The sequence below is a fragment of the Vicugna pacos genome, chromosome 20, assembly GCF_048564905.1.
Source record: "Vicugna pacos chromosome 20, VicPac4, whole genome shotgun sequence".
Taxonomy (NCBI): Eukaryota; Metazoa; Chordata; class Mammalia; order Artiodactyla; family Camelidae; genus Vicugna; species Vicugna pacos.
In genome coordinates, this window is record NC_133006.1 from 24,385,601 (window position 1) to 24,408,773 (window position 23,173).

The 23,173-nt window shown below is 48.3% G+C and overlaps 2 protein-coding genes across 7 annotated transcripts; one reads left to right on the top strand and one right to left on the bottom strand.

Annotated features, from left to right (window-relative positions):
* The first annotated feature begins 1 nt into the window (after position 1).
* PPP1R10 (protein phosphatase 1 regulatory subunit 10) lies at positions 2 to 21,976 on the top strand. 5 transcript variants are annotated; one of them, XM_031688281.2, is made up of 21 exons: positions 2 to 349; positions 4,093 to 4,177; positions 5,877 to 6,401; positions 12,506 to 12,623; positions 13,562 to 13,648; positions 13,810 to 13,945; positions 14,361 to 14,412; positions 16,048 to 16,125; positions 16,268 to 16,441; positions 16,654 to 16,759; positions 16,854 to 16,966; positions 17,446 to 17,546; positions 17,800 to 17,947; positions 18,024 to 18,182; positions 18,280 to 18,526; positions 18,682 to 18,745; positions 18,838 to 19,032; positions 19,186 to 19,261; positions 19,492 to 19,605; positions 19,769 to 20,485; positions 20,743 to 21,976. In XM_031688281.2, the coding sequence occupies exons 4-21, from the start codon at positions 12,517 to 12,519 to the stop codon at positions 20,850 to 20,852; spliced, it is 2,784 nt and encodes a 927-aa protein (XP_031544141.1). In that variant the 5' UTR covers positions 2 to 349; positions 4,093 to 4,177; positions 5,877 to 6,401; positions 12,506 to 12,516; the 3' UTR covers positions 20,853 to 21,976. The 5 variants fall into 5 exon arrangements, with proteins under 5 accessions (XP_031544141.1, XP_072801521.1, XP_072801519.1 ...); XM_072945420.1 differs by lacking the exons at positions 2 to 349; positions 4,093 to 4,177 and adding an exon at positions 4,324 to 4,414; XM_072945418.1 differs by lacking the exons at positions 2 to 349; positions 4,093 to 4,177 and adding an exon at positions 4,324 to 4,410.
* Positions 302 to 5,176, bottom strand: MRPS18B (mitochondrial ribosomal protein S18B). Of its 2 annotated transcripts, none has more exons than XM_006215284.4 (7): positions 4,931 to 5,176; positions 3,700 to 3,808; positions 3,495 to 3,592; positions 3,299 to 3,367; positions 2,515 to 2,581; positions 1,379 to 1,438; positions 302 to 887 (listed from the first exon to the last, which is right to left on the bottom strand). In XM_006215284.4, the coding sequence occupies exons 1-7, from the start codon at positions 5,054 to 5,056 to the stop codon at positions 592 to 594; spliced, it is 825 nt and encodes a 274-aa protein (XP_006215346.2). In that variant the 5' UTR covers positions 5,057 to 5,176; the 3' UTR covers positions 302 to 591. The 2 variants fall into 2 exon arrangements, with proteins under 2 accessions (XP_006215346.2, XP_072801528.1); XM_072945427.1 differs by having other exon boundaries at positions 302 to 782; positions 4,931 to 5,117.
* Positions 21,977 to 23,173: the final 1,197 nt, after the last annotated feature.

The window sequence follows — 23,173 nt, forward strand, 5'->3', positions numbered from 1 at the left end:
CAGCAATGCCACTCACCCCATTCCTGCCTCCCACGACAGTGGGAGCCATGGCAACGCATTTTTCTTTGGCCTAGTGTCTTATTCTCCAACCCTTTAGCCCCTCAGTGAACAGCTGGGGATGATGGGGACACGGTGCACCAGGTACAAGGGGCCACAGTGATCATGATAGAATGGCACAACTGTTCATCCAGGTGGCATCTGGTCCCAAGCATCCACTGGCAGACCTGGCTCAAGCCTGACCATTCCTTTTCCCACGGAAGCATCCACTGCCCCGCTCCCAAAGCATTCATCTGAAATTCAGTCCAGAGACAAGGTACAGCTTTATTGTGGAAAAACTCAGCTGGCACAGGTATGAAACAGCAACGGAATGGCTAGCCCATCTATTTACAATATAGAGGGCCTGGGGTTCCCCATATACTTCTGTACTGCCCTCCCTCAGCCTCAGATGTATTTTATCTCTTTCACCAACAATCATTTTCTTTCTCTGGCTCTGGGCCTGCTGTTGGCCACAGAGTAGACACAACTCTTCAGGGTGAAATATTGTATTAGGGACCTCCCCCCCCCTCCAGCTCCCATCTCAGTCTACAGCGCCTACAAAGCACTCTGGGGGCCAGCCTGCTCAGTGGAGGATGCTTCAGCTGGGGCTGTAAGGGGCACTTTGGGCATTGACTCAGGTGGAGGGCCACTTGCTTCTCGGAGGTGGCCCTGGTAGAGCCGGCGAAGGCGGGACAGCTCTCTCTCTGATGGCTGTTTCCAGCTGTACCATGGGTACCAGGGGTCACCTGAAACCAGAGTTGGGGCTGGCGGAGTAGCACTCACAGCTCCATGAGAGGTACTGAAGTCAAGGTCCCGAGGTTCAACCTGGGGAATGTGGTACCTGAGGAGACCTGGGGGATTTTTTCAAAAGAGAGAAAGCCAAGGAGGGAGAAAACAGTCAGAGCCACTGGCACACTGATGCATGTGTTCTGATGCACAAAGGCAACTAGCCAAGGGGCAAGTGTGGGCTGACACGCTGCCTGGGTTCTTGCCTGCCAGGTGGTCTGGACCTCCATCAGGGCTATGACACTGCATCTGCCCTAACGGAGGGGTACCTTTTCCTAATTTGTGCAAAGGTGTCATGGAGTCCAGGGTCAGAAATTTATACAAAGTTCCTCCTATAATCTGGTCGTGGCACTGGAGGAACAAGGGGACAGGACAATGATGAAGTAAGAGATTCAGGAGAGGGAACAAGGGACGGAGTAACAAAAGAAGAAATTCTTGAGAAGAACGTATCGGGTGCTACCTTCTCAGATAAGTGGGAGCATTTATATCCACCCTCCAGCCCTAAATCACTTTCCTCATGCCTAACAAACTGCCCTGGGCCCCTTTTCATGCTCACCACAATCTCTGGCTTTCTGGATGGCCTTGGTCAAATTCTTGTGTTGCCTCATACAGACCCCTGTGCAGAGAAAAAAAATAATTTGGGGCTCATTTTATAAGTCCCAGTAAATAAGGATCACAAGTGCTTCTATAGGGTGATAGAGGATTGGACTTGGAAGACCTGGCTCTACCCAGTGACCCCCATTCCCCTGGCCCTTCCATATGGTCCTCAGTTTCCCCATCTGCCCAGTGGGAAGACCCTTCTCTCTCTGAGAACCAGGATGAAGACTTAGGAGGGTTTAGCCACTGTAGAGAAGCCAGTTAATGGTAAAGGCTTTAAGACAGGGATTCAAAGGGCAAGTGTGGTTAGTTAAAAGGTTGAGTTGGACAAGCCACAGAGAAAGATTCAATAAAGGAAGAAAGGATTTCAGATCTGGGAAAGTCGATCTGAGAAAGTAGCAAAGCAGTCCCTTCAGCCTTTTACAGCTTGGCTATAAAATTCCTTGATAAACCAAACTCCACTTATCAAGCTACTACCCCCAAAAAGGTGGATTCTGATTTTTCTTTGCAAATTTATCTTGCTTTAGAGCTAGGGTTGAAAAAATGTTTCTGTATAGGACCATATACTGTTGGCACTGTGGCATATATTTTAGGTATATGTTACAGTCTGTCTCAGCTCCTCGACCTGGCCATTGTGGCCTGGAAGCAGTTGTAGACAAAATGAAAATAAACGGACATGTCAGTGAGCCAAACATGGCCTGTGGCCATGAGAGAATAGATGTAATCTTGAATTAGTAAGCTTACAACCCCAGATTTGGGGAATCTGATTTAATTGTCAATCGTATAAAAGAACTTATGTGACAATCAATTTACGATAAAGTCGTCTGTAAAAGTGAAGAGACCCTATAGAAAGAAAACAATCACCACCGTTTGTCTTTAAAAGCTACACTTAGTTTGCTTATGTTGGTACTGCCTGTATCTTTTGTCCACATGTAACTGTTTTAGCATGAGTATCCCCATTAGACCAAGATTTCTAAAAGGTACCATCACGTTTCTATGCCACTAGCAAGAGCAACCAAATACCCATTGTCTGACTTACAAAGTAAATATAAGAAGCGCTGCAAGGAAAAGCTACTCTGGTGACGAGGGGCTAACCTGTATATGGAGCATGGAAGATGATACCCGTGTGGGCGCAGACGAACTGTTCCAAGAGCTTGACATTCTGTAGAAACATGAGACAGAAAAGAAAAGGCAGTAAGATATTTAGAGACTGACAGTACACAATCCCTGCACATCCATACGAGGACCCTGACCCCTCTGTGTTTCTCCCAGTGCTCCCCTCATGTCCCAGTTTTAGCCCCTTCCCTTTACTGAACACATTGTTGCAAACTTTTCCCCTTTCCTGACCTTTCAACCATTTCACATGCACCTCCTACATTCTGTTACTGAGACTCACATAGAAGTCCATTCTGCAAGGGTTAGGTTCTAAAGGCAGTCCTCACCATGAAGGTTTTTTGAAAAAATAACTGGTCTATACCTTGCTTCATTATCTGCTCTCCGGCCACAAGTCTCCACATGCCACCAAACATCAACACAACAAAATAAAGAAAACCTCAGGAAAAAAACTAGTCTAATCTACTTGCTAATAACTGGTATGGATATAAATGAATTTTGGGGCATTGCTCTCCCATTAGAAACGGGCATTTCTCTTGCTTGCCAATTTAGACTGTAAATTTCACAGGCAAAGGATGACGCTTTTTAGTACAATCCACAGTAGAGGACAAAAGGCTGGAAGGCGGAATGTTTTTATACTGCTAGAAAGAGGATACAAAATGGACTTTCGGGGCACCAGGATATGAACAGTGGGGCACCTAAGGTAATCTCTTTAGCACTGAAAAAAGGTTCCAAGTCTTTATCCTGGAGAAAAGATTTTCCTTACCCTAAAGTCAACATGCAACTTCTGATCCCGGCAGATGGGGCAGGGATTCCCAGCAACTTTATTTCCACGCTGTGGAGAGAAGAAACTGCCAAGTGAAGATGTTCAAAGCCCTGTCAGAAAACGTGCTGCTGCCACTTTCATTATGACCTCCAGGCCCACTCCACATCCCATCTGTATGCCACTCTCAGAGACTCACAATACACATCTTTCGAGTCCGCTGTGGGGGTACTCCACCTTTGTGGTTGCGACGGTAGTCAGCCCAGACGGGGCGAGAACCATAGCGGTTCTGGTATTCTGAAATGAAAGACCACCCAAATTAATCCTGGGTGGGGCTGGTGGCGGTGTCTCCGTCCACTTGTTTCAGATCTCACCTGACCCTCCCCTTCCCCATTTCTAACTACCTTCTGAGTCCAGATATTTCCACGGTTCATCCTTATAAGGGGACACGGATACTGGGGGCAAAGAATCGTCCTCAGCCGGGGCTTTGGTGCAAAGAGTCTGGAGCAGAACCTATAAAAGGAGGTGGGGAATAAGACAATGAGTTCAAGGACATGACCTGTTTTGTTTGCCTACACTTCAAGGAGAAGGGGAATGCACACCTACTGTTTATGGAATATATTTGGAAGGTAGCATTTTGGGGGGATTAAAGTGATATCAACCAGCACTCTCCCTACCTCCATCTGTATCCTGAAAAAAAAAAAGGTAACGTTGTAACTAGGATAGATGACTGGGAAGCAAACTTATTTGAGAAGACAGCTAAAAAACCTGACACATGACGTACTTATGCTTTCTAGGATGAACTGAGGCTTGTGGAAGAAAAGGAAAATGTCTGCCTTCTTGGGGTTAAGATGTGTGGCAGCAAGGGGATGCAAAGGATAGGTGAGTCTCCAAGTCAGTCCAAACCTGAATCACTGAGTTACCCAGCCTTATAAAAAGTTGAAGGTCAACATTCCATAGAAACGTTGAGTCCTAACGCTACCAGGCCTGTAATTAACTCTGTGATGACCCCTGCCACCACTCTTCAGTCCCACTTTAGGGAGTGGCAGCTGGACAAGCCTTTCCATCTCACCCTGCCCCACCAAGAACCTGCCCTACCAAGAACCTCCAGGGTGGTGAGTACGTGAGGCTGGAGGGAAACAATACAAAGTTAAAACTCTCATGTATGCTCTGATAAGGAATTGACTGAGATTAAAAAAAGGGTCGAGAAACTGGTCCCCAGGTTGTGAAAATGTATCTTGGCTTCACTGGGAGATAGCAGGGCTGGCAGAAGTTAGCATTCCTCAATCCAAGGACACTCCTGGGCATCGCAGATTTAGACACCATCTGTATAATTTAGAGTTGGTTGCGCAGGATCAAGGAGCTCGTTCCATCGCCTAATCATTCAGCCAAGATAGAGACTTGGGAAGCGAATGCCATCCTACCCTGTCTCTGCCCTTCACTTGAGATTAGGAAATGCGCGTATTGAGAAATGAGAGAGGACTGGGGAGGGTGGTGGAAGCACAGCGTTGCCTTGACAGCCAAGGCGTAAGCACTTGGGAAGGTTTCCGCTCCTGGATTCCCAGCAGTGCAGCGACGACCTAGAAAAGGCACAACTAAGTTTGGGGTATTACAAAATGTGCTCCAAGGAGTTACCTGAACTCCGTAGGCACCTCTGAAGGGCGAAATGCTAGGAAGGCGCCTCAGGAACACGTTCAATACCGAGGCAGCCATCCTGACGTACGCACAAAGCAGGAAAAGGCCGGAGAAGCGACTGCGCATGCGCCAGGAAGCTGCCTAGGGTAGGGCCAAGGACGGGCCTGCAGTGCGGAGGGCGGCTGCGCATCTGCGTCAGGACGGAAGCGTGAAGGGGGGGCGGGCAGAGGGAGAAGCCAATTTAAACTGCGTCACAATCGAATTCGGCCTCAAAATTACGTTTTCTCTGAACCAGTCACTACGACTCTTAGATCCCATTCTTAGAGTTTGTATTTTATGCAATTTTGAACTCGATTTTGACCGAGATCTTCTCACTGCGCATGCGCCCGTCCGATTCTACCAACCCAGGGTGAGAACTGTTCTCGAAGGCGGAAGTGGTGGAAGCAGAGGAAAGGGAGGTGCTAGACCGCCGGTCACGCGCACGCTTTGGGGGGCCAGGAAGGAGGCGGAAGAAGGTGCATGGGGGAAGGGGCTGAGCGAAGGGGAAGGCAGGGTAGCCAATTAGCTGGCGAGTTGTCTTTCTGGTTGACCAATGAATTCACGCCTCGCGCACAACGTCTCTCGACAAGGGCGTTTCACTAGCACGTTTGGGCGCGTTGGGCGGCGTCCGGGTATAAAAGACTCCGCCCGAGCGGACAGCCGCCATTCTGGGGTTCGTTTAGAGGTAAGTTTCGGTATTTTGTCGGTTAGAGGGTAAAATTTTGCTCCGAGAGTTGGCCTAGGAGACGGGTTAGACATGGGCTCAGCTAAGAGCCATGACTTGTATAAAGCGGCTGTGTTCGGGGTGGGACGTGGAGGTGTTTGGGAACAACAGAAGTGGTACTTCTGGGTGTTAAGAGCAACCCGTGCTGATTATATCTTTCTCCTTTGTGTTCTTTCATCCCAGGTTTGAATTTTCTCGGAGAAAGACAGGCCGGCCACGAGGAAAAAAGAAACAAGCCGCAGCAACATCTAAGCCCTTGAAAGGATCCTGAGGGGGGAAAGGGAAAACAGCAGCCACCAGCCCAACCACTTGTGTCTTCTGCCCCTTCCCACCTATCTTGTCCACCCCACCAGCCCACGCTGCTTGGGACTTGAAATCTGTGGCCGAAGGACCGTCACCACATAACTTCAAAAATAATCAACCACCCACCCTTCCCAAACCCACCCAAATTCACTCATCCAGCGTTTACTTTTTTGAATCCACTCAGAACTTTTTTTTCTACGACCCCCCCTCCCTAAATGGAGTTGGGTGGGGGGAGAAATGAATACTGAGTTGGCCTTTATTTTTTTAAAGAGACTTTTTGATCCAATGAGGCCCCCCAAATAATTGAGTTTTGGGTCCTGGTTGGTTGTTTTATTTTTTTTCTCCAAAATTTTAACCCCCTCCCCCCCTGAGCCCGAGGTGCTGACGTCGCAAAAAAATTGGATAGTAAGTGTCGAATTTTCAAAAACCAGCCTTGCAACAAGAAATCAACGTTTCCCGTTGTGAAACCAAAAATAATGAGAGGAAGAAATGAGACCATAGAACAAATAGAGAACTGGAGAAGGACCAATCCGGTCACTTGATCTCCATTAAAAAGGGCCTTTGGGTCTAAACAGTGGTGTTCTCTCCCCTACCACCTACCTCTTCCCTGCCCTGGTGCAGACGAGGAGAGGGTGGAGGGAGGGCCAGCAAGTTAGGATTTTGATGGTTAACCCTTGGTAATCCAGTCAATTTTCCAGACTGCCAAAGCCATAAGTGTTTGCTTATTATAAGGAGGAACGGCTACCTTCCTCTTGTTAGCAGTCTTCAAAAGGGTTAATGAGCTCACATACAAAAGATGGTGGATCTTGTGGCCCAGAAGTCCCACTTCTTTGTGTGTGAGACAAGCAGGGCACCTTTCAATTTGCCAGAGTAATAAGCAATCTGTACATAAAGATTGCAGGGTAAGGAAATGGGCAGAGAAATAGTAGTTGGCTATGACTTTTAAATGATTGTTAACTCCTCTCAATTTTAATGTAATTTGCTTGGGATATATTTGTGTGGTTAATATAGGTGGCAATCTAGGAATAAAGATTGCAAGACACTTAATTCAGGGCAAAATATAATCTTAGTGCCAATACATACAAGATAATACTAGTTGGGGAGGTAAAAAATGTCTTGTAATTGTTGCAGATTGCATAGGTTATTTAAAAGCAAAAGAAGTGATTAACATTTTAACTTGATACTTTTTGGTGGGGGGAAATACAGTTAAGTAGAGGGTGGAAAGTTTGGGGAAATGTGGAATTCAGGAGTATAATTTTAAAAGCCATTTAGTGCAATTGAATGCTAGCTTTCTAAAAGATTTGTGTCGTTAAAAGGAATTTTTTTCTTCCCTGCTTCAATATGGCGACTTTCTTTGTCCTTTGTCTTCCAAGCGGCGTTGCAGGTTGTGTCTTGACCCATTTTTTTCCTGTCCTCCCACCTCAACCCTATTTGTTGAGAGGGGTCCAAGTCCTCCCCCTTTCCCTTTATAGGGAGGATGGGGGTGGTCGATGGTAGCAGATTGAACCTCGATTGCAAATTCAGTTCTTAGCCGCAGAAAATTGTTCTTTTTAATATTTTAATTGCTTTTATTTTCACAACGGCTCTTACTGATTCAAAGTAGATCAAAGACGATTCAAGATCGGGGTCTGGTTTTTGTTTTGTTTTTGTTTTTGTTTTACTAAAAAGGGATTTTTCTTAATGTAGAAAGTTACCGGCAGAGGATAGCTTTGTAAGTTGGAGTCCTCTTCTCCATTACAAAATGGCGTCCCTGCTTCTTTGTTGTTTTTCTCCCCCTTTTGCCATCCGGAGCTTAGGGCCGCCCTAGAAACTTGGTCAAGGGGGAGGAGCAGCATTGAAAGGTGATGTAATCAGCTTTCTTCCTCTCCACCCTCTTGAAACTCCACCCCTGAGCAGATGCCTTCTGGACTCCCTGTGCACGCTGCTGCTAGACAGGAAAAGCCATTTTCCTTATTTTCTTTACAGTCTTTTACAACCTTTATCTTAAAAGGAAAAAAGCTTATAGGAATTAGGTCTTGAAGCTGTCCGTCTCCTTGGGCACCTCTAGTTTTTATGTGTAACAATCCAGAGCCTGTTACTTTAATTTTCACCTTTCATTCATCACAACTGCTTGGAAGTTTTCCCGCTTCAGTTGCCAGGGGTGGAAAACCAGTGAAACAGCTGTACTTTAAGGCTGGAAGCTTTTGGGTGGAGTGTGTGTGTGAGTGTGTGTCCGTCTGTGTGTGTTGGAAGATAACTGGGGAAAGACACAAGAGCTTGTGAAAGAGTAACTGGAATAGACAACTGGGGCCTAACGACAGTGAACTGTGCCATTTCTGTTCAGGAACCAGTCCTTGGGCCTCCTGCAGTTTGTATAATGAGACTGGCGGAGAGTGGGTACTTGAGGACTTTCTTCTAAATCGCCCTTATTCCCGCCTCTGGCTTTGGGGGTCACCTCTTTGTGTGCAGTGCTGTATCACGTTCTCCAGTTGCTTAGCTCCTGTACATTGGTACTAGGATGAGAAGTGACTTTAGGAAAGGAGGCGGCAGTTGTAAACTCGAGGCAGGGGGAATCAAGCTACGGTTTCTGGTAAGCAAAACCTTTCTAGTATTACATTTCACGACCTTCATTTCTTTTTTCCAAAGAGTCACCCTTTTTGAATTTCTTTTCCTTCCCTTCTAAAAGAAATTTCTTAAAGACAATGGGAAAATAATGTTCTCTTCGTTTTTCAACTTGTACAGTGCTGTAGCAGTTGGTGCATGTTCGAGAGCCATGCCCTACCTGAGGGTGGTTTTGGGTGTCCTGTCCCTTTCTTACCTTTCTTCCTCCAATTTTCTCAAAGTCACATCTTAATTAGACTCCAGGTACTTTTCATTTTTTAAAGTCCTGCCCTGAAGCATAGCAATTCTGGGCAGAATTGGAAAGCCATTTTGTGCAGCTGTTCTGTGGGGACTTGGGGAGACTTCAGGGCTAGTTTTCTACTGGGTCCAGATTTTCAAATTACTTAAGCTTCTGGATTGGTTGGGAGGGAATCTTCCACATGTCCTATTGACCACAAGTTTTTTATCTTTTAAGCAGTTTGCCCTGTGCCTTCGCAGCATACCTTCCTTGGGAGCTGAACATTCTACCCACTGGGGTTCCTGATTTCTAGTGAGCAGGGGATTAATAAAGAAGATCTACTTTAACATGGGAGATGGGAACAAAGGTCTTCTAGGGAAACCACATCCATCCAGAGAACCTCGGAGAACCTGATCCTTGTAGTTTGTGGCCAGAGTTCTATCCTGGGATCCTGTCCTATGGTGGGGGGTGGGGGGGCGGGGGGGGGGGAGTGGATTTTACACCCTTATTGGAAGGCAAATAATCTTTGGGGGAGGGCATCTGCTTATCAGGTTTTGAGAATGATTTTGAGGGATGGGGGCTTGTGAATCACCTGAGAGACATAATTCAAACCACTGTTGAGTTGGTGTAGGAAGTGCTTCAATTACTGAGGAGAGGGAGGGGAACATAAGGGGGTAGTTACAAAGCATTTCATTTCCAGATGTGCCAAGGCCTGTAAGTTAAGGTAAACTTTGGCTCCTCCCTCTTGTTAGAAGACTCTTGTGATTGTTTTTAAACTTGTATAGAGTTTTTGTCCTGAACCAGTTCAGTTCTGTTTCATTGGTGATGGGTATGGAATAACTGGTTAAGCTAGGCATTTTTCATCTTATTTAATTGAATAACCCTCAAGTCAAATTCATGTTGGAGGCAGGAGTTGGTGTCACCTCTGGACTTAATTTTCTCTCTGATAGGAGAGGTAGAAGATCCCCCCCCCCACCCGTGCCTTCTGTCAGTGCACGTCTCTGCTGGCAGCATCCTCCCTAAGGAGAGTCCAGCTTAGGACAAAGTGGAAAAAATGTTCCTCCCCACCTCAGCCCCCAGCTTCTGTACGTTCTTCCTTCAAGGAAGTTAAAACATACCATGCCTTGGATTGTTTTGGATCCAGAAAGCTTCCTCAAGCTTTCCTTCCAGGCTCCAGACACTTGGTCACTGCCCCTCCCTCCCTGGTCAGCTCATTTGCCTTTTCTGCTGTGGGCCTGTGCCAGGAATTTGGGCTCTTCATTCCTTTCCACTTGAGTGCTTTGGAACTTCTTTCCAAATGTACTGACTTCAGAATAAGGAAATTAGGTTGTAAGACACTTGGGGTCCTTAATTTTAAAGGCGTGAAAACTGCACTGGAGGAAAGCCATCATGAGGAAACCCAGTAGTGTTTTACCCCATGATTGGTGCTCATGAGACAAAATTTAGTTTTGTTAATTATATTTACAGAATATAAATAATAGGAATGTAGTGGAAAATGAATATTTAACATTTCTTTGTCTGCGAGCTTCCCTCGACTATTAATGTCTTTTATTCTGGTTTGCTGTGAATGGGAATTAAAAAGTTGTCCCTGGGTCCCATTCCCAGCAGAAGGCACTGGACCGAGTTTAGCTAAGTACTCGCTGGTTTCTTTTCTCTCTAAAAATGGTTCTCTCATCTCCCACCCTGTTAAGCAAAGGAACATTTGAGCTCAAGGGACAGTTTTTGTTTCTGAAGGAAGTAGGGGTAGCAGGCCTGCTGGCTTAACTGGTAGGTGGATATGCAAGAGGGACTTCTCCAAGGTGCTGTAATTCAGCTCTGTGGGGCCAGCTGTATTTAGGGGGCACTGGTTTGAAGTGAAGTTAGTTTAATTGAAGGCTTTTTGTCACATTGCATATATTTTGGTTGCTGGTGATATATGTTGTTCCTCTGGATTTGTTCATTGCTTTTCCAGTCTGCAGCAGGTGGGAAATCTGTTTTATGTATCCCTTTGTTCTCTCTTTATGGTGTCTTACTACAGGGGGCAAATTCCTTTATCCCCAAGTCTGTCTCTTTGAAAGAGTCACCTCATTTAAGTGGATTTGGCCCATGGACTTCTCATTTTCTGGTATTTGACTTGAATGTTTTTTCCTCTGACCTCAGGTTCTGCCTGTGCTCGTGGAGATTCCAGGGCAGCAGCAACAGCACAGTTAACTCACGTTTGCTCACCTCTCAGCATTCAGCCCACGAACCCAGTTTCCTCCCTCCCCTCCCCCCACCTCCTCTTCCCTGGGCTGTTAGGACCTGTGAATGTAGAAGTGTATTGACCTTGTTGGGATGATTAAAAGGCTGAGATTGGTATGCTTGTTTTTCTCTTTTGGTTTGAGAACAGATAGAAGTAATTGACACGATCTTGTAAGAAACCTGTTTCCTTTTCTGCAGAAAATACAGTCATCTTTGTAAAACACTGCTTTTCCCACCCTTCTGCTGGGCTCAGGCCTGTTATTTCTGTGCTAGATGTGGGGTGAAGGGGGCTCTTTACCCCTTGCCTCCTTCCTGCCCAGTGTGCATCTTATTTCCCAAAGGTCGATATTACTAAGCTGGCTTTCTTTTCTGCTTCCTAGAAGCCACTGTTCAGAGGCATTGTGGATAAAAATCCTAATCAGAACCATATTGATTCTAATTACCTGTCTTGAACTTGGGTTTTGTCCTAGACATTGCGTCACATGTCTCTGTCCTGTAACAGCTGTGTTTAGCTTTTAATTAACTCCTAACCTGGGCTAAAGTAGCTACTTAAAATTTAATGGCATTTTCCCAGCTTCTGGTTTTATCTGTTCATTCTTTTTGGTTCCATGATTATTAATTTCAGGCTTTCCTTGGGGATCTTGGGTGGTGGTGTGATTTAGGTCTGGGATAGGGGTCAGATTTACATCTTTGCTTTTGAAACCATAAACCAGTCTTACCCTTAACTTTGAAAGAGTGAAAACTTGTGCAGTGTTTGTAATGAGTGACATTCTATTCAGGGCTTAGGAGGACCTACTTGATTTTCTTTGCATCCATTTGTCTCTTTCTGGGAACTATGCCGTAACTCACATTGGGGAGGGGTTCTGTTTTCGAGTTTTGTTTCCTTCTCTTTCTCCTACATCTTTAGCCAATTGACTCGGGTGCAAGCAGGACATATCCTGCCACTTGTGGGGATTGACTATGGACTAAGATAGAAAGGAATTGACTCTTAGAAGACACTTAGCCCAAGCACTCACGATTGGCCCAACTCTTATCGAGCTATAGTTTTTTTTTTTCTTTAAGGCAGATTCATCAGCAGCTAAGGAGAAACAGGACCTAATAAGCAAAAATGCCTTGGAGAGTTGAGCATCTGTTTTGGGAATGTGGATCTTAGCCCTGATACAGCCTAGTGAAGTTGGGCTCCTAGGAAGGCTGTAGCTAGGTGTGAGAGAAGAGGCTGCCTCAGTCCTCCCACCTAGTTGTCTTCCCCTTCCGTCGTGTTTAACACCAGCCTTCCCTTGCCAGGGCTGTTTTCTTAGGAGTGACAGTGGTTTGTGGATTTTTCCTAGAAAATGGTGTGTGTAGTGGAATATAGGTTGAATAATCAGTCACTAGTAATCTGACAGATGTAGAGATGCGCTTTATTAGAGGGCAGCTGGAACTGTCCTTGCCACCCATTAATCTGTGGGTTTGTTTTGTCCTTTCATCTTAGAAGCCTTGATCATGGGTTCGGGTCCCATAGACCCCAAAGAGCTTCTCAAGGGCCTGGATAGCTTCCTTAACCGAGATGGGGAAGTCAAGAGTGTGGATGGGATTTCGAAGATCTTCAGGTGAGTGTGCCCTTTGAATTCACTGTGAGTAGAGGATCTTGTATGTTGTAATATGACTGTAATTAAGGCAGACAGCAGTGAGCTCAGTTCCTTGGGAGGAAAGGGAGTGTCAGTGGAATAGGATTCAAATCAATTATTTTATTTTATATTTAATTTTATTTTTTTAATTGAAGTATAGTCAGTTTACAATGTTGTGTCAACTTCTTATGTACAGCATAATGTTTTAGTCATACATATACATATATATATACATATTCACGTTCTTTTTCATTATAGGTTATAAGATATTGAATATAGTTCCCTGTACTATACAGTAGAAGCTTGTTTATTTATATATAGTAATGTGTAACTGCAGATCTTGAACTCCCAATTTATCCCTTCCCACCCCTCTTTCCCCCCCCGTGACTGATAAGAAAAAACAGAAAAAACTCAATTATTTTAAAACTAGTTGATCCCTCCGCCCCTGGCCATAATGGGATCTGGATATTTGGAGATCAATGGTTCCCAGGGAAGAAAGGAAGCAGGGGAGCCAGGTGACAAAAGTTTTGGGTCACTACATGCCCCCAGATGTCAGTTTCCTTCAGGGCTCCTCAAGTTTTCCAGGAGAGGCACATGACTAAGGCAGGCCTGATCAGAATACAGAGAGGCAGTGATTGAAGGGTAGGGCTTGTTTCCTGGGTGTCAGGGAAGCAGTGATGCTTATCTCCCCAGATAGCAGACTTCAGTCCATCTCCTTGGTTGTCTTCCATCCTTCTGTGGGTTTCTGTGTCACTCCCGATCCAACCCATCCTCCTGGGACCTGTGTGACCCTCCTACTCTGTAGTGAAGGCCCAAATCGTCAGGGACCTTCAGGCACTCCCACAGATTAGAGGCTCTTCTGCTCAGAGAAGAGATGCTCTCCGGCTGCTTCATTTCTGACCTTACTTCATCTCTTATAGTCTGATGAAGGAAGCACGAAAGATGGTGAGTCGATGCACTTACTTGAACATTCTCCTGCAGACCCGTTCACCAGAAATACTGGTCAAGTAAGTGGGGCCCTGGGTGGCTGGGATGGGAGGATGTACTTGGAAGGTGGGGGAGGTGAGGCACTGGGTTCCTGGGTCATCGTGGGGGGACTTGGAGTGTGGGGGTGTACTCCTAAGACCCCAGAAGGGCATTACAGATCCTCCTCCCTGCCTGCCTGCAGGTTTATTGATGTTGGTGGTTACAAGCTGCTTAACAATTGGCTGACGTATTCAAAGACAACCAACAACATTCCCCTCTTGCAGCAAATTCTGCTGACCCTGCAGCACCTGCCACTCACTGTTGATCATCTCAAGCAGGTACCTTCAGCCTTTGCAGTCCTGGTTCTTCCTTTTTGGTTTAACCTAAAAGATGAAAATCTCATACCAACTTTCATGTGGCTACAATCTTGGGCCTGTGAGGTGGAATGGTAGAAAAAAGGAGGAATTTGAAATCAGAAGATTGGGTTTGAATTTATCTCCTTTAATAGGTATGGGATGTGGGGCAGTTCACATATCTGAGCTTCAATGTTTTCATCTGAAAAATGGGAGTAACCTACCTAACTGGGTTGTTTTAAGGAGTAAGAATGTGTCCCCTTAGGCTTTGTAAGAGGTAAAGACTGTCAGTGTTACGGGACTGTGAAGAGACTGTGAATGAGCCTGGGAGGGTTGTTAGCTCTGCGAGGGCTGGCTCTCCCCTGGCACTGACCTTCCTCCCTCTCCCCGTGTCTTGTAGAACAACACAGCCAAACTGGTGAAGCAGCTGAGCAAGTCGAGTGAGGATGAAGGTAGGGCCAGTCCTTTCCTCTCTGTCCTGCGCCTTCTTCAGTCACTTCCAGTCAGTTACCTTTGTTTCTCTCCCCATCCTGGGATTATTCCTTCACTCCTGCCTTCCTCTTTCTACCTGACCTTGCCTTTCTCTTTCTTTTAAAAATTTAGTTCCTCTAACCTATCCCCTTTGCTGTTCTCAATTCTGAATGGGACTTGTCCGTGTCTGTACTGTTGAATGTAAGAGAAAGGACCATACTTTAACTGGAGGCTGATTCTCCAGACCTCTTGGTGTAAAAGGCGTACACTTAAAATTCTCTGGGGGAAACCGAGTCATCTAGGATGTCTTGTCATCGTTTACTTCTGTTCTGGGAACCCCAATACCTATTTTCCTAACAACAGGTATGCTAGTTCTACCAGGCAACACCCTGGTGGAGGGCGTGGGCAGAACCCTGACCCCTGGAGGACGCCGTAGCTTCAATAGCAACAGATTGTTTTCTTTTCTAAGACAGAGTTTTGGAGCTGCTGGCAAGGGCTATACAGTTCTGGCTTGAAGGCAAAGCCTGGCTCCAGGAAGTCACAGGCTTTTCTTTAGAGAAGGAAAGGGTTTATACCCAAGAATTAACCCAAAGATTTTATACCCAAGGTATAAACCAGGAGCACAAGACACTAGTTTCCCACAAGTGAGCAGTACTGTAGCTGAGCTGAACCCCTAATCAGAATACAGGCTTGCTCTCTGTCAGAAGGGAGTGGGGTGCGGGGTCCCTTCGGAACGAAGCTTTGGCCGTTTGGTGTGGAGGGAGCATCCAGGCCTGGGCAAGCCTATCTGCAGTTCCTTTAGCTGGAGGAGAAAACACTGGGAATATTTTCCAAAATAAAGGATCCTGATTTTGCTGTAACTCAGTACTGGTTAAGTGAAGAACATTCCCTAGCTTCCCATTCTTTTAGTTGTATTACTTCTCAGCTTTTAGGTCCTTTTATATAATGAAGCACTTAACTATTTTTGTGACACCTCAGAGCATCTTTAATAATAATTTGTAGGATAACCTATAACCTTATAACCTGGAAAAATCTTTTTTAAAGAGGATCTAAATCTGCCTCTTTGAAATTTTGCGTCATTTGCCTTTAGGACAACATAGAATAATAGAGTTTCTTTTTAAATCTAGTAGTCCTTCAGATGCTTGAACCCCGTCTGCCTTTCTCTGATTTTAGTTTCTATTCTTTCAGTAAGCAGTTAGGGGAAGGGCGTAGGCACTAGGTTCATTCTGCCACCTTCTAGTTTTGTGACTCTCATCTCCATGCTTCTGTGTCTGTAAAGGGAGATTAAATATCTTCAGCTTGTAGTAAGAATTACACGAGAGATATGTAAAGTAGCTAATGTAGTTTTTACAACATATTTTAATAAATGTTCGTTCTTTTTGCCCCCCTAGTGTTGTGATGGCATCAGGGTTGAAAGTTGTCTGAGTAGAGGACAGTTCTGTGATTCAGTGTTTTATTTTTAAGAGTTTGGACTTTGAGCTTATCTCATGTTCTTAAAAGTCTGGGTTCCTTTTTCCATTACACAGATTTTCACGGTGTATTTTCCAACATGTCTATTTTCGATGACTGGAAGAATAATAAATTATTTAGGCCTTTCCCCTTTTTCTCACCTACAGAGCTCCGGAAATTGGCCTCAGTCCTTGTCAGCGACTGGATGGCTGTCATCCGCTCCCAGAGTAGCACCCAGCCTGCGGGTGAGCAACTTGGTCCTTTAGCCCTCCTTTTTCTTTCTTCCCCACTGGGATGTGGCCTTGCATGCCTCCAGCCTACTTTACCTCTGACAGTCTTTCTCTTTACCTGAATAAAATCCTTTTCTGCTCTGTTTCTCCACAACAGAGAAAGATAAGAAGAAACGGAAAGAAGAGGGGAAGAATCGAACGACCCCTCCTGAGCGACCGCTGACTGAGGTGAAGGCTGAGACCCGGGCTGAGGAGGCCCCGGAGAAGAAGCGAGAGAAGCCCAAGTCTCTCCGAACCACGGCGCCCAGTCACGCCAAGTTCCGTTCCACCGGTAAGGCTGGGTCTGGTCGCCGAGGGTCTGTGGGTCGGTGCTCGCCCTGGCCTTGGTGTGGAATAGTTGGACTTACTGGTACCGTAAATCTGGAGAAGTGGGAAGACTAGTGGGTGAATTGTCGAGGTTTTTAAGGCTAGATGAAGATCACGGGAGGAAAAGTCCAAAGAGTGCAGAGTGAGTCCGGCCCCAACACCATGTCTTTCTCCCAGGCCTGGAGCTGGAGACCCCGTCTCTGGTGCCCGTGAAGAAGAACGCCAGTGCGGTGGTGGTTTCTGACAAATACAACCTCAAGCCCATCCCCCTCAAGCGTCAGAGGTATGGTCGCCATTCTGGGCTTCTGAGGGGGCCATGTCTGCGGATGTGGGGGGGGGGGCGAGTCAGATGTCGCTGACAGTTCCCTGTCCTGTAGTTCCGCCGCCACCCCAGGAGATGCAGCCCCCCCTGCAGAGAAGAAATACAAGCCACTCAACACGACACCCAATGCCACCAAAGAGATTAAAGTGAAAATCATCCCACCACAGCGTGAGTCTCCAGTGGGGGGAGCAGACTCTTTTCATGGGAATGAAATGTTCTCCATTTTCATGTGATTTTTTTGGTGTCCTTCAGTGTTTGTACCTCCGGACCTCCCTTCATAGGAGTCCATAGGATTACTAGGAGTAACTTTAGAGATGAAGTAGGGAGGTCTGCTCTCTGGTGACCGGCTGGGGCACTCCCAGCTGGCAGGCTCAGCTGCCGTGTTCAGGGAGGCTGGCTTTGTCAGTGACCTGAAGCTCCAATTCACATCCAAAGCCATGGCTTGCCTGCCTTTAAAAGAGAGCTCGAGTAACGACTCGAATAGCTTGTGTGAATCCTCCCACACATGCTTCCTGGTCCCCTGAGCTTACTGTGCCCAGAATTGAGGCAGGGTCTCTGCTAGCCCATTTTCTGCCCAGACTTTGTCTAGAGGAATAGGATGAGGGAGGAGGTCTGATGATTTCACTTTATGCTTTTCCCTTTTGTAGCCATGGAGGGCCTGGGCTTTCTGGATGCGCTCAATTCAGCCCCTGTTCCAGGCATCAAAATTAAGAAGAAGAAGAAGGTGCTGTCACCCACGGCTGCCAAGGTATGGGTGCTGGGAGGGCAGGTGCCAGTGACCAGGTAGGAAACGTACAGATGAAGGAGGGGCCCAGCCGCCAGGAGCACTTGGCGGGGACGGGAGTTGTGTCTCAGATGTAGACGGGTGGTGGTGGAGCCTAGTTAGAGACAGAGTCTTTGTGGGAACTGTTGGCAGAGCCTGCCTATGACCCTGGACTAGTTGCCTTGCCTCGACCCTGGCTTTCCTGTCTGCTCATTAACTTCTTTTTCTTTCATGATAGCCGAGCCCTTTTGAAGGGAAAACGAGCACAGAACCCAGCACAGCCAAACCTTCTTCCCCAGAGCCAGCGCCTCCTTGTGAGGCTATGGACACAGAACGTCCAGGGACCCCGGTCCCCCCTGTTGAGGTCCCAGAGCTCATGGATACGGGTGAGCCTAGAAACTGGTTCAGGTTTGGGGGTTTTCTGAAAGGAAGAATCTGGGCTGAAACCTCTCTTGCTCACAGCCTCTTTGGAGCCAGGACCTCTGGATGCAAAGCCAGTGGAGAGTCCTGGAGATCCCAGCCAGCTGACCCGGAAAGGCAGGAAGAGGAAAACTGTGACGTGGCCTGAGGAGGGCAGACTGAGAGAGTATTTCTATTTTGAACTGGACGAAACTGAGCGAGGTTAGAGTTCGAGTTTCCTGTGTAATAGGTGGGGTATGGAGAGTTGAAAGGGGCGTGGGTGGTCTTACTTTCCCTCTTGCCTTTTCTCCTTGCCCAGTGAATGTGAACAAGATCAAGGACTTCGGGGAGGCGGCTAAGCGAGAGATACTGTCAGACCGGCATGCGTTTGAGACGGCCCGGCGTCTAAGCCATGACAACATGGAGGAGAAGGTGCCCTGGGTGTGCCCCCGGCCCCTGGTTCTGCCCTCGCCGCTCGTCACCCCTGGAAGCAACAGCCAGGAGCGGTACATCCAGGCTGAGCGGGAGAAGGGGATCCTTCAGGAGCTCTTCCTGAACAAGGAAAGGTAAGCAAAAATGGGGTTCACTCCTGGGGGCATTGAGCCCGTGAGGGGAATGTGCCCTGGAGTAATTAGGAAGTGGGGGAGATTAGGTTGTAAGTTGAGGGCTTGAATAAATCACCTGTCATTCTTTTTTCTTTTGCCTGCGGCTGTCCTAACAGTCCTCATGAGCCTGATCCTGAGCCCTACGAGCCTGTCCCCCCAAAACTCATTCCCCTGGATGAGGTGAGTGAGCACTATGTGGTGATTTTAATGCCTCTGATGTGAGACTCTCTTTATTCTTTCAGTTGGTCCTGATTATTCTCCTGTTCTTTCAGGAGTGTTCCATGGATGAGACCCCCTATGTTGAGACCTTGGAGCCTGGGGGCGCTGGTGGCTCACCTGATGGGGCAGGTGGTTCCAAGTTGCCTCCTGTTCTGGCCAATCTTATGGGAAGCATGGGTGCTGGGAAGAGTCCCCAGGGTCCTGGAGGAGGAGGCATCAACGTCCAGGAGATCCTCACCTCCATCATGGTACCAGCCACCTTCCTCTTTTCCGCCATCTCCATTTTTTTTCACCTCCATCCTCCTCTCCTTCTCACTTCTTCCTCTTTGGGCTCCCCGTTCTCTGCTAGTTGTTACCCTTGTTCTCTGTTTACCTTACTCCCTAATGACCTTGCCTTACAGGGTAGCCCTAACAGTCATCCCTCAGAGGAACTGCTGAAGCAGCCGGACTACTCAGACAAGATCAAGCAGATGCTGGGTAATCACCAGGGCCAGCCCCGGGGCCTGGGAGAGGAAGCCTGCGGTGGAATTGGGGGAAGCAGGGGTATTGGCGCTAGGCGGCAAGCCGTGGGAGGGGAAGATGGACAGAGAGCCCAGCTCTGCCAGGTTGGTCTGAGGGGGTCCGCTGGGCACACCTGAGCAGGGAGGCGTCATGCTGCCTTTCTCGAATCCTCTTGCTGACCACTTCACTCCTTTTTTTGTTAACAGTGCCACATGGACTCTTAGGCCCTGGTCCGATAGCCAATGGTTTCCCACCAGGAGGCCCGGGGGGCCCCAAAGGCATGCAGCACTTCCCCCCTGGACCCGGGGGACCTATGCCAGGTAGGTGGTGACTGAGAGGTTGCAGTGGGCTTATCTGCTTAATTTCGACCTGGTAATAAATAGTACAGGATCGACCAAAAGCTGGGAGATGGCTTAGGGTGGGAGGTGGCAGTCCCCAGCTGGAACAGGTGGCTGATACTCTCTCCTTTTTTTTCCCCAATAGGTCCCCACGGAGGCCCTGGGGGCCCTGGTGGGCCAGTGGGTCCACGTCTCCTGGGTCCCCCACCCCCTCCCCGGGGGGGCGATCCCTTCTGGGATGGCCCAGGCGACCCCATGCGGGGTGGCCCGATGCGGGGGGGTCCAGGACCTGGTCCTGGACCATACCATAGAGGCCGTGGTGGCCGAGGAGGAAATGAACCTCCTCCTCCCCCTCCTCCATTCCGAGGGGCCAGAGGAGGTCGCTCCGGAGGAGGACCCCCAAATGGACGAGGGGGCCCTGGTGGAGGCATGGTTGGAGGCGGAGGGCATCGTCCCCATGAAGGCCCTGGTGGGGGCATGAACAGTGGCAGTGGACATCGTCCCCATGAGGGCCCTGGCAGTGGCATGGGCGGTGGGCATCGCCCCCATGAAGGCCCTGGTGGTAGTATGGGTGGGGGTGGGGGACATCGCCCCCACGAAGGCCCTGGCGGTGGCATGGGCGGTGGCAGTGGCCATCGCCCCCATGAAGGCCCTGGCGGTGGCATGGGTGGAAGTGGTGGACATCGGCCCCATGAAGGCCCTGGACATGGAGGGCCCCATGGCCATCGGCCTCACGATGTCCCTGGTCACCGAGGCCACGACCACCGAGGGCCACCCCCTCATGAGCACCGTGGCCATGATGGCCCTGGCCATGGAGGAGGGGGCCACCGAGGGCATGATGGAGGCCACAGCCACGGAGGAGGTGAGTATGCTCCCTGTCCCCTATACTGCTTTTGGTGTCCCACACAAGCTTCTGGGGAGCATCACTACCCTGGGTGTGCCAGGCAGAACATAAGGTCACCTTGGTCCCAGTTCCCAGCATGCATGGCAGTTCCTTCCTTTTGCCCTCCCCTCAAGTCCCCAAGACTAGGTCTCAAGATGCCTTGGACTGGTGGGGTGAGGGTGACATTGACCTCTTAGCCCTTTCCTATCTTAACTATTCCACCCTTGTTCCCACAGACATGTCAAACCGACCCGTTTGTCGACATTTCATGATGAAAGGCAACTGCCGCTATGAAAACAACTGTGCCTTCTACCACCCGGGTGTCAATGGGCCCCCCCTGCCCTAGAGACTGCCCACCTGCCCACCCACACCCCCTGTGGACTGCAGCCTTGCTCCTTCCACCCTTTTATGGCTTCTGTGAGGCCCATTTCCCCCTTTCCCCAGCTGTGGAGGAGCCGGCCCCCTCAGTGCCCACCTGCCTGGGTTCCTGGGGGTTTTCTGATCACTGGTGCGCATCGCTGTACATACTCTCCTCCAGTCTGGGGAGGAGAGACTGGACACATCCTGTACCCTGGACTGCTGAAGAGGAGACCCAGTTGGCTTCACTTTTTGAGGAGATTTGCCCTGTACCCCAAGCCCCTTTCCAGTCTTCCCCTTCGTGCCTGAGAACCTAAAGCTGGTTATCGGGGAGAACACCTCTGCTCTACTAGTGTGGGTCCTCCACGTGCACAGAGAACTCCAACACGGCATCAGCTGCACTTATGAAATCACCCCAGCCAAGTTCATTATTCCTCTTGGGGTGGGGAGATGGTACACGGGGTATTGGATATCCCACTGCACTGAGAGGGCTCAATCAGGCTGGATTTGAGTTCTGGAACACACATCATCCCCACTCCTCCCCGACACAGGCTTTACATTCTGAGTTTTTCCTCAAGACAGACTGCAATCTGTGAACACCCGTCGTGGGTCTGCTAGGTTCAATGACGGCAAATTCACGCCTCGTCCAGTGGAAGTTTTAGCAGGCGTAGGTGAGGCCATTGGTGGTCGTCCACCCTAGCCTACAGCTCATTATGGAAACTTTGTAAAACACTTCAGTGAGACCAGCTTTTCATCAACTGAAGCCCGGCATGCTGGGCCTGACAGTCACACTACATGCACTGCCTCCGGGAGCTAGTGCGCTCCTGGCCCCCACCTGGAACCCGTCAGTGTGAGGCCTCCAGCTCCCTCGCCCTGTCAGCCACCTCTGAATCCTCCTGGGGATTCGCTAAAATGACTTCCCCTCTCCCAGCCCTCTCCTTCACCTGTCTCGGCATCAGTTGTTTTCTATGAAAACAGTGGATTGGTTGGGTTTTGTGCAGGGTCTTGGGTTAGAGCCACAATGGATTTGAGGATGAGTATTTTCTTTTTCTTTTGGTTTTGTATATTTTGTACATTAATAATAAACAGTGGAAAGAGAAGCAGCTTATTTAATCCTTGGTGTGTTTGGACTTTTTGTTAAAAATCCAGCCATTATCAGCTGTCTTTGAAGATCCATTAATACAAACCTTTAGGAATGTGGTTTCCAATCCTTTGCTGGTATGAAGTGGAATACCGGAGGAGTACTCCAATATAAGATACCATAGGGTGCAGGGTGGACCCCGGGTGGTGGGATGTTGGGGGTCGCAGAGCTCAGAGTTTGCTGGAGGTGCAGGCACATCCATTCTAGCCGACCCTACTGGCCTTGCAGAGCAGCTTAGGGGAGGAATTTAAGTGAGGGTGGGTAGAAGGGAGGAGCACAGGGAGTGGGTGAAGGAGAAACCCAAGAGCAGTTTCTGGGGAGGGAGGGAAGCAAGGAAGGAAGGAAGGAAAAAAAGGTGGTTCCTTTTAAAAGCAGCTCCAGTGGAGAAACAAGAAAGGGGAGAGTGTAGACTGCTGTTCCCTGAAAAAGTGGCTCTGCAGAGTAGAGCGATGGGCCTGCTGCTCGGAGATGGAGGCTCAAGATGATTTTTAGATCTTAAGGACAGGTACTGAGAGCTTATTGATGGAGGCGGTTTCCTGGGGAAGACAGGTTTTGGAGGCCAGAACATGGTTGGAGAGGATGAACAAATAGGAAGTTCTGCTATTCTTGTAATTGGAAATTACATTTTGGAGGGAAAGGGAGAATGGGGATGTTGGGGCGGGGGCTGAGAATAGCGTTCATCAGAATCATCTGAAGGGTTTGTTAAAGGGCAGACCGGGGGTGGGATTCAGCAAATTTCCTGATTCAGTAGGCCTGGGATGAATTCTGAGATTTTGCAGTTCTATCAGGTTCCCAGGTGGTGGTGATCTGGGAAACACTGCTCTAGAACGCGTTTCTTGGCTGTTTCCAGGATTGGCCACAAGAGGGCAGCAACTTCCTAAATTTCACAAGCCCCACAAGAAGTAAAATCGTCAGGGTTAATTTTATCCTCCAACTTTGCCCCTTCTCAGAAAAGAGGGTGTTCAGTCACTTAGCCTACTCTGCTCTTTGCACTCGAAGAGAACCCAAGAAGAGGACATAATCTAAGGGCCAAGCTAAGAAGTGAAGTAGCAATGAAGTAGCCGGCTCTATTGGGAAAAAATGAAAAATTCTTTAACTTGCGTTTCTTTCCTTCTGGTTCCATCCGTTGCCTGCTTCTCACCATCTCTCCATCTCCTACAACAGGCCAC